Source organism: Arachis duranensis, chromosome 5, assembly GCF_000817695.3.
Source record: "Arachis duranensis cultivar V14167 chromosome 5, aradu.V14167.gnm2.J7QH, whole genome shotgun sequence".
Lineage (NCBI taxonomy): Eukaryota > Viridiplantae > Streptophyta > Magnoliopsida > Fabales > Fabaceae > Arachis > Arachis duranensis.
This window is the reverse complement of record NC_029776.3, coordinates 10,244,758-10,255,237: the sequence shown is the minus strand read 5'-3', so window position 1 is coordinate 10,255,237 and position 10,480 is coordinate 10,244,758. Positions and strand designations below refer to the sequence as shown.

The 10,480-nt window shown below is 39.4% G+C and overlaps 2 protein-coding genes and 1 long non-coding RNA gene across 4 annotated transcripts; 1 reads left to right on the top strand and 2 right to left on the bottom strand.

The window, feature by feature from the left end:
- Positions 1-568: 568 nt before the first annotated feature.
- On the bottom strand, positions 569-997 carry LOC107487932 (secreted RxLR effector protein 161-like). The gene has a single exon (XM_016108629.1). The coding sequence runs from the start codon at positions 995-997 to the stop codon at positions 569-571; it is 429 nt and encodes a 142-aa protein (XP_015964115.1).
- Positions 998-5,521: 4,524 nt separating this feature from the next.
- On the bottom strand, positions 5,522-5,941 carry LOC107487933 (uncharacterized). Its single transcript, XM_016108630.1, has one exon. It carries the CDS (start codon positions 5,939-5,941, stop codon positions 5,522-5,524), a length of 420 nt encoding a protein of 139 aa, XP_015964116.1.
- A 2,929-nt stretch (positions 5,942-8,870) lies between these two features.
- Positions 8,871-9,325, top strand: LOC107487948 (uncharacterized). 2 transcript variants are annotated; one of them, XR_001591839.3, is made up of 3 exons: positions 8,871-8,960; positions 9,045-9,096; positions 9,170-9,325. It is a non-coding gene; the product is annotated as an uncharacterized LOC107487948 (long non-coding RNA). The 2 variants fall into 2 exon arrangements; XR_008009445.1 differs by having other exon boundaries at positions 8,877-8,960; positions 9,053-9,096.
- The last annotated feature ends 1,155 nt before the right edge of the window (positions 9,326-10,480 follow it).

Here is a 10,480-nt window from a genome sequence, read left to right as displayed (position 1 = left end):
GAAGCCTATGAAAACTTAATACCCAACTAATATGCAGCTAACTTGTTCACTAACTCCCTAACTAACTAAATAAAACGCATAACACTAACCACCTTACTAACTCAACACTCCTATCATCATCTCCACTTTCTTTTTCTATTTTTCTTTAAAAAAATGATAGCTAATGACAGCTTTACAGCAAGCAGTAATTCAATATTCCTCATTATCATTTGTTGTTGTCACTGTCCTCTTGTTGCTCAGCCTCTTTGTCAAAGTCCAACTTAGTGATGCCAAGTTTGGTTCTGAAGTGTAGGAAGCTCTCTGAGGGTATTGCTTTTGTTAAAATATCTGCCACTTGAACTGCTCCTAGAATATGACTTACTCTGACAATTTTGTTGTTCACATGATCCCTCACAAAATGTAAATCTATCTCAAAGTGTTTTGACTTAGGGTAAAGTATTGGATTGACAGCTAGCAATACTGCACTCAAGTTATCACAGTACATCAGTGGTGTTTCTTTTGGGGAAAACTGGAGCTCAACCATTAAGTTCTTAATCCATAGCAATTCTGCCACTAGATCAGCCATGCTTCAATATTCAACTTCTGACTGTGCCACTGCTGTCTGCTTTCTTGAAGCCCAAGAGACCAAGTTAGAACCTAGAAACACACAGTATCCACTCGTGGACTTTCGATCATCAGGATCTCTAGCCCAATCTGAATTGTAATAAGCAGTCACTTGCATCGAACTATTTTTATTCAACTGTAAGCTATAATTTCTTGTCCTACTGAGATACCGGAATATCCTCTTCACCATCCTCCAATGAGTATCCAAGGGAGCCTGAACAAATTGCGACAATTTGTTGACACTGTAGGAGATTTCTGGTCTAGTTACTGTCAAGAATTGTAGGCTTCTAATTATAGACTTGTAGAGCTGAGGATCACCAAAGCTCGAGCCCCCAAAAGCTGAGAAGTTTACAGTGGATGGTAGGAGTGTGTGACAGCTTGTGCACCCATCCATATTAGCTTTCTTCAATACTTCCTCAATGTACTTTTGTTGTGAAAGAATCAGGCCTCCAACTTTTGTTTTGGTGAGTTATAGCATGCACCTGTCCAATTGAGGAGATTGATGCACCATGTAGGTGTCCAGCTTGAGAGAGTGCCACGCAAAGATGAAGGACGCTGATGTGGCATGTGTCGGGTGGAATGTTCACCAGTGAAGGGAGAGAGGGGTTAATGGGTGGAGTTTCAATTTGACCCCCATTGGGGGCTGGTTTGTAAATTGCCGAAAATTAAAGGGTGAGACTGAAACCCATTTTTTGTTTGGCTGGTGAAATTGTTTGGTCCAGTTAGGGCCTATATTGTGTTAAAGTTTGTGGGCTTCCATTTTTGGATTCCGAAAATAAAACAAACTTCAAGGGAATCGGCAAAAAAAAAAATCGAAGCAGGAATTGAACTTTATAAATTTGACAAAACGTTAGTTAATAATCATGTTGAGTATGAGGAAAAAAAACAAGGGTAACAACGAAGCACCTAATTTCGAATGGAGAATAAACGTTTATATATAAGGGCAACTTCAGTATGAAGGATAGGAGAATGTAGAAGAGATGGAGGAGAATATGAAACGATTCTTGTTTATTGCCATTACGAAGGGGCACAAGCCGGGTGTATACACCAGTTGGGAGGAGGCGAACCAGCAAGTTGTGGATTATACATTCACTGAGTTTCACGGATTCAACAGCTTTAAACACGCATGCTCGTGCTTCAAATCGAGGATGTCCTCGATTTGTGCTGAGAAAGATCGTACTGGTGAAACAGGTGGATTGACGCCAGATGGATGTGGTGAAAAGAGGTTGGCTATCTCCGGCGGAGGCTATCCTTGCCGGCCAATTGTTTCATGTAAGTCTTGTGAAACTGCGTTCACTTTTGAATAGTTACTTTATTTATGAAGCTCTGCTCTGCAGTGATGGAATGTGATTTACTGATTTTATTCGATTTGGAGTTTTGTTAGTGTTGTATATTCTGGTCATTTTATGTCGTGTTATTAAAATTATTTATTTATTCATTTTTTGTTGTTCCCTGGCTGTGCAAAAGGGCTTCCTGTAATTCCGACCGAGGAGCTTAACGCGGATTTCGCAGTTGTGAGCAGCATGGAGGAGTGGTTGCTGAAAGTTTGCCTAGAGGCAGAGATCCCTTGCCCCTGTTTCTTTAAGGTGGAACGATTTGTCGGAGAGCAAGGCCCGTTCTTTGGCTTCATGGCTGTTATTCCTGGGCATCCATTTGAGATAGAGCTATTTGTCACTGGTCGTTTCTCGATGGTTGAGAAAGCTGCAAGAAAAGATGCTGCTTATGAGATGCTATGCGTGTTGCTTGATGTTACTGGAAAAGAGATTCGGGATTATAACTATAGAAAGGCGAAGCTTCTTGGCGACTCAAATAACGCGCTTCGGGCCAGGGTAGGTCAACTGGAAGAATCTTACGAGAAGCTGAAGGCCAGTTACGATTCCCTTGTAAGACGCCATGTCAAAGGAGAGAGGTTTTGATGTGTGTGTGCTGAATGTGTCGTCAGTATTTGGATATGTTGTAATTGTTCAGTTAATCATGTGTGTCCTAGTTTGGTGATTAAAGCGCAAAGTAGTATGTAATATGTTGTAGTTTGTTGTTGAATGGGAAGGTTTAGTAGATAATGTAGGAAAAATTGTGTTAATTTATGATGATCCTGTTCTGATTAAAGTCGTAACTTAATTATACAATGAATAGCGTTGGTTTGAGCCAAAATTTTTATTGTCATTATTGTGCAGTGGTTGTTTTAAATGTTGGGAAAGATAAATCTCCAGGAGAAAAATATTACCCTTGATTTGATTTTGTCTTGTTCTGTGGACTGTGTTGGACTGTAAGGCTGAACCTGTGGTGACACAGTGTATAGAGGAAAAGTTGTCGTGGGGTCGCTTTTGGAATGCATGTTCTGTTTGTTTTCAGGTGTCGGGAACACAGGATGAGAAAAAATGGATTAATGGGTTTAAGTACTAAAATCACGTTTTAATAATTATACTTCGCTGACTTAATGCGTGTATTGAGTATTACATTAATGGGTAATTAATACAATAGAATATATGTTAAAAAGTAAACAAACGAAGACAGTGAAAAAATAAGCCTGCTACAATGCAGGTAACAGATGGTGGTAGGTGGTGGTTTAAGGTTAAGAGGAGCCTACTTCCTAACCAGAGCTACGTATAGGACCAAGATGACAACGAAGACAAATAGGATCCACTGGTAGGGAATTTGTTGCCGCTGAATTTGGTTGAACCGGTTGTTTTGACGGACAATTGGGTGGTTGTCTCCTTGTTGTTTTGGAAGATGACTATGTATGACTTCCTCGAATGGAAGTAGTTGGTCAAGAATCGGCGATGGGTTCTGGTGAATGGTTGTTGGATGAATTTGATGCAGTAGAGGACAATTGTTGGTGAGCTGACTGTGTAATCGTCTGGCAGATAGGAATTGTTCGAACGCCATACGAGCTTCGTCAAAGGTTTCATAAGACTTATGGAGGTTGCCCCTGAATTCGTTAACTTGGCTATGTCAGGCCGGCCAGGAACTATAGATACCAGGGACCCTCCCACGGAAAACAACATAGTATCTCTTGTTGGCACGGCCCATGTCGAGATTCCAAGGGAGAGGTGTCTTGAGTTTGTTTCAGATGGGAGGTTGGATTTGGTGATTTTTAAACCCAACGAAGACGAAATTGAGTTTGTGTAACTGTAACATTTGTAACGGTTGGAAAGTGATCGATTTCTAACGGTTGAAAAGTGATCGAATGCGGGGCTGACATATGTCCTTCTGCAAGTACCAGAAATAAATATATGTAATCTTTGAAGTTAATAATGTTAGAGTGTCAGTGTATATATGAGTATTAAGATCAAATTACTCTTTTAACCCTATTAATTCACATTGTTCAAATATTAAACAAAAATGTTGTTGGTTACCTATACTTTTGCTATCTGAAAACATGAATAAATCTAACTTAGTGAATATAGTTAGAGAATTTTTTTGCTTTAGATGATAAAAATAAAACCTATAGGTTTAATTTTGGGTGACCACTCAGATAAAGACGCCTATTTCATCTTTTGCTAAAGATGTTTTTATGTTGTGTTTTAATTAGTTTTTGTATAATTTATTCAGTGTTCCTCGTCACATATTATTAAATTCCTTAAAAGATTTTCTTTCCAAAAACAATAAAAATATATAATTTGGACTAAAACTAAAAAGATAATAGATTAAGTATTAGATTTTTTTAAATTATTTTTATAAAAAAATATATCACATTATATATATATATATAAAGAAGCTTATAACTAAATGTAGTGTAACAAAAGATATATAATATTAATTAACTGTTACAAAATTTCTAAAAAAAATAGTTTATTTCATTTTAGTTAAATAACTATTTATTAAAGTAGACAAATTAATTTTTTTCTTCTCATATACAGTTTGTTTAAGACATAAAAGTAATTAATTAGGACATTGGTTAAGATAATTAAAGTCCCTATTTCATTAAATTTTTAATTTAAAGAAAAATCCTAGTTAATTTTGATATAAAAATTTTGAATTTGAAAACATTGATAAAAATTATGTTGAATTTTGATTTAATTTATTCTCATATTAGGGTTTCATGTGTTTAGTTGAAAAAAAATTAAGGTAAAAAAAATTCAATTGTCACGTCAAATAGTCGCTAGAACGTATAATGTAGTAGTCGTTAGTCCATCTCAGCATGTCGTTAATGATTTAGTGAGACTGTGACAAAAATAATATCAGGAACCAACGTGAGCCATAACTATTAAGTTAGGAGACTAAATTGAGTAAATCGAAATTTTCGAAATTAGATTGAAATACAAACATAATTTTAGAGACCAGTAAGATAAAAAAGTAATCTTTTGCAATATTTATCTGTATCTGGTCTTTATCTGATCTGTTATTTGTGGAAATAAAATATAATTTGTTTGAAATAAAATGTAAATATATTTTAGAATTTGTAATTAATATGTTTGTAATTTTTGAAAAAATATAGTTGTGAATTGATTTTATCAGTAAACATCAAATGCTAACTTAAAACAATGCAAAATGAACTGGATTCTAAATTTCACTAATATTTTTTTCAATCCTAAAATTATATGGAATTTTATAACTCAGCACATGAAAGGAGAATTGTAAACACCAAAACAATAAATAGACATGGAAAATCCAACTCATGGGAGGTTGAGGAAGACTAGCAACTCGTAGTCCGCACGACAGTAGATGCAGGGGATATGAGCGGCCCCTCCGAAAGCATGGATGGAGTTTCGGTCTGCTGCCCGTCTGTGATAGTCATAGAGAAGACCCATGTGACCCCTGGTGGAGCACCTAGGCGAGGCACACACCGTTTGTTGTTCTTCTATTTGGGGCATCTGGACCTCACCCAGCCACGACAATGATAAAATCGAAAAGCACCTTGCGTTATAATCGGCGAGTAAACCAGCCACAGCAAGCTCGCGATACAGTTGAGCCCGTTTCATTTTGCCTTGTCGTCGTCCATGCGAAGCAGCAACGTCATGGAGAGTGCGTATTTGGCTACTTCATGGCCTGTACTTGTTGCACTATTCAACATGCGGATGCCAACGTCTTTGTTACATCTCATGAAGAGTTCCTGAAGCGCCACCCGGAACAGAAGCTCTGGATGGCCTGTGGCCATGTAGCGATTAAAGAATCTCCTTGCCTCCGTTTTGATGCTCCACCACCATTGCGTGGCATACGGTGGTGGGATATAAACAATGCGGTGAACAATATCGGCGTTTGCCGCATCGCGTGCAGCCTTACAGGTCATTCTGAGGCTGCACAGGTCGCGAATGGAGTTTGACGCAACTTTAATGGTTAATGCAACCCAAATGTCGCTCGGAAGGTAGGCGATATTTGAGAAATGGTCGATTGTCATTTTCAGTTTGTTCCTGTTGGTTCCTATTTCGATGGGGATGGGGGATATGTGTTTAGAGTTTAGGATATGGAGTGTGGCAAAGGTATGTGCCTCTATATTTATAATTCCACGAATCCCGTTGGAATCCTGAACTGGAGTGTAGCAGATAGGTTCCCAGTAATGTATGCGTAACATTAAACGTTAGAGTAAAGGTCAAATGTAATAAAGGAAAAAACTCGAATTAGTTATAGATATTATTCCACGTCTTGGGAAAAAAATATAATAAATGTTGGGCCAAATATTTTTCCTTTTTTCGTTTACTATATGAATAATAATTGTAACCTGCGTAGTTAAGGCCTTTAGTGTTATCATGTTGTTGAGTTTTTTGTTCTTAAAAATTGTTTCGTATATCAGTAAGAAAAGAGAGATTGTGAAGCGTTTAATGTGAGATAAAAAGGCCTTTAACTTATGGTGGAAGGTAGGAAAAATGGATACGTGAGCTTAACGCATTTATTATCGAATTTAAAGCCCTGGGGAAGCGGTGTGACTGTCGAATTAATTAAACAGTGTATACATAATTGGATTGGAGAAGTTGATGAGGCATGTCATATATAAATAAGTTTTATGTTCGAGATTAGTTCGCAAAGCATTTTGTGAATAACATTGACGGCTACTACATCTTGTTGTTACTGAAACGCTGTTTCTTGGGTTGGAACAATGTCGACTCCCAGCGTTGGTGATGGAAGTAGTTCTTCCCGAAGCACTGCCCCTTGCGTCGTTCCCTTCGACGACGGTAGGTGATTTAATGTTATTTTATTCCCTGGTTTGGTTGCGGTTTACTTATTATTATTGTTTTTTTGTGTTTGAACATTCAGAGGTTGTACCCAAGGTGAATCTTGAGGATTATGTCATCGTGGAGGACTTTGAGCAGATGCTGCGCAAGGCATGCAACACCCTTGAGACAGATCCTCCAGTGTTTGTGCGGCGTGATTGCGACCATCTCTAGGGCGAGCACTATTATGGGTATATGGTGCTAGTGAGTGGACCGCCGGATGGAGTCAATTTTTCTGCCTTCGAAAGGTAAGATGCCGCCTTTGTATCTCTGCAGGCAGTTGTGGGAGAGTCCGAGAAGGAGATCCTGGACTTCAATTATCAGGCGGCTAAACGTTGCAAGGAACAGATTCTGAAGTTGCAGCGGGTTTCTAGGCTGTCCGTGGACTCCCGTGTCACTGAACTGGAGAATGAGAACGCTCTGCCGAGGAAGCGCCTGAATGCTTGCGAAGCCTTGCACGGCCGTCGAGGATGTTAGCTTTGTTGTGGTTTGTTTATGTTCATGTTGTTTTGTGTAGTCCGGTTTAGTGTTTAGGGTTTGGGGTTTTTTGGTTACGGCTCATGGTTGATGGTTTTAGGGTTTCTGCTGAATTGTTTAGTATGCAACTTTTTGGGTGTAGCCGTCTAGGGATTATGACTTTTAAGTTTGTGTTACGTTCTTATGTTGTACTGACAATGTGTTTCTTTATGCTTGGTATAATTTAGAAGGGTTCGTAGAGCGGAAAAATGAAAATCATCGTTACATTCAGCTTTGAATATGTTACAGTTTTTTCATTGCATAATTATTTTTGAAGTTTCCCGTTATTTTGACGTATGATAGCGCATCACATGCAATTGATGTTAACTTTCAAGTCATTCCACGTCAAGTTGAAAGTAATACTAATAGAAGGCTAACTAATTTAAATATTGAAGTGTAACATTTAATACGGAGTTAATTCAACACCACACAACTTTGTTTAATAAATGTGGCAGCCTATAGGTTTCTAGGTAGTTGTGGAAGGATGGGAAAACGGATAATTGACATTAATGTATTCATTATGAAATTTAATTAAGTCCTTGCTGAATGCTGTGACCGTAGAATGACATAAGCAGTACTGGTAAGATTATCCAGTTCCAATAGGATTCAAAAGGGTGAGGACAAGGTTCATGGTTCATGGTTCATGTGGTTTCGTGTTTAGTGTTGCACAATTAAAAATTAATTCAGATTTTTGGTATGTTTACGTCGGTCAGGGATCACGGGTAAGGGTTTACGGTTAAGGCCCCCGGGAATAGGTCGGGGCTTCCACGGCTCGGGGTCAACGTGGCCATGGTTTCGGGTTCAGGTCTGAATTTGTCGGGTAGGCCGGTTCGGTGGTCTTAGTTCATGGTCTATGGAGTGCAGTGTACACCATGGGGGACGTCGGTAGTCACAGAGGCACACAGACCTCACCCCTCTCCTCTCTCGAGCCTCCACTCTCACCTCTCACCTCTCACATTATCAGTCTCCACTCTCACTCTCCGTTGAGCCACCGCCACTTTTGTCCAGCCACTGCCGCCATCGCAACATCCGTTGAGCCAACGTTAGCCAGCTCTGTTCCGCATCCACGGACCGTCGCGAAGTTAGTCTTCGAGAATCGCAACCATCGCCAGTGCCAGTTTTCGTCGCGCAGTGTCCTCCCGTGGGCGTAAACTCTATTCGACACTTTCCGTCGCGCCACTGTCTTTACCAACTCTGCATTTCTCCAGGTTTCTAGCTTCTAACCCTAGGATTAAACTTTGTTGATTGTAATAATAATTGTTGAAGCATGATTAATTCATTTAATTGTTGAAGCTGATTGCTAGTTATTAGAATATTTTTCAGAAACTGCTTGTAATGTTCTTCACATCAAAAGTGATTACTTGTTGGTTCTAAATTTTGCTGTTGATTGCTTGAAGCATCAATAATTGTTGAAGCTGATTGCTAGTTATTAGAATATTTTCCTGACATTGTTTGAAATGTTCTTCACATCAAGAGTGATTAATTGTTTATTTTAAACATTGCTTTTGATTGCTTGAAGCATGATTAATTGGTGAAGCTGATTGCTTGAAGGGTGAAGCATGATTAATTATTGCTAGATTTATTTTTTTCTTGTCTCTGTTTTCGGGAAATCATTCAGCTATCCTTTTTCTCTCAACCTGATGGCCCAGTGATTGGAAATGGCTCCTTTAAATCGTCATTCTTATTTCCAGGGTATGAACGGGTTTCTATTCCTTCATAACTACCTACATTTGTATATTTTCTTTTCTTGTCATATTGACTTTTGTTTATTAATAGTATAAAAGAAGGATTTTATCTAGGTCCACCACCGAAAGATAAGCTTCTCAAGGTATATTCTCCTTTGTTAACCTTTTGGATATTGCCACTGATAATATATAATCCTATTTGTAATATTTGTGCAGAATTCTACACAAGGTTCTGTATTGTTAGGGGCAATTTCGTATGGAAAACTGTCATTTTCTGAGGGGGAGAATAAAAATCTAGAAAAGCACCTTGCATCATATCAACTAATAATACACAAGGTTCTGTATTGTTAGTGATTAAATGTTTGTTCTAAACCCTGCTGCTGCTGGTTTTTAATTTATGAGTATGCAATTTTTGAAATTTTTGTTGTTAGATTTTTTGATTTCAGAGTTTGGGGTGATTCATCAAATTGAGAATTGGATTGTTGGTATTTCTCTATATGTATACTTGTTCTATATCTTAGTGCTGAGTCTCACAAATATTCTCAATTACTTACAGCTATGATTTGCTTCTTGAATGAGATTTTATTTTTCCAAAAGAAATCATAGAAGATTAGGGTTGTGGATTTTTTAATTGAGTGATGAGTGTAAAGCTAAAGATGATGATGACAAAAGTACTTGGAAACATATATTTTAAGAGTGTTTTAAAAAAAATTTTGAGTTTGTAAATTGATAAGATCATATAGTTTTAGTGTGTTTATTTATATTTTATTTATTATTTTATTATAAAACGGTTTTTCCGATTCAACCACGGTCGAACCGGTTGAACCTGTAAACCAGTGAACCAGTAGCTATGGGGGACGTCGGTCAGGGATCACGGGTAGGGGTTCATGGATAAGGCCCCCGGGTAAAAGTCGGGGGTTCCACGGCTCGGGGTCAACATGGCCATGGTTTCGGGTTCGGCTCTAAATCTGTCGGGTAGGCCGGTTCGGGTCCGCTAGGTTTCTAATTTAGGGTTTCACGCTCGGTGGTCTTGGTTCGCGGTCTACTGAGTGTGGTGTACGCCATGGGGGACGTCGGTCAGGGATCATAGGTAGGGGTTCATGGTTAAGACCCCCGGGTATAGGTCGGGGGTTCCATGGCTCAGGGTCAACCTGGCCATGGTTTCGGGTTTGGGTCTGAATCTGTCGGGTAGGCCGGTTCGGGTCCGCTAGGTTTTCGGTTTAGGGTTTCACGCTTGGTGATCTTGGTTCACAGTCTACGGAGTGCGGTGTACGCCATGGAGGACGTCGGTCAGGGATCACGTGTAGGGGTTCATGGTTAAGGCCCCCGGGTATAGGTCGGGGGATCCACGGCTCGGGGTCAACGTGGCCATGGTTTTGGGTTCGGGTCTGAATATGTCCGGTAGGCCGGTTCGGGTGCGCTAGGTTTCCAGTTTAGGGTTTCACGCTCGGTGGTCTTGGTTCACGGTCTACGGAGTGCGGTGTACGCCATGGGGACGTCGGTCAGGGGTTCATGGTTAAGACCCCC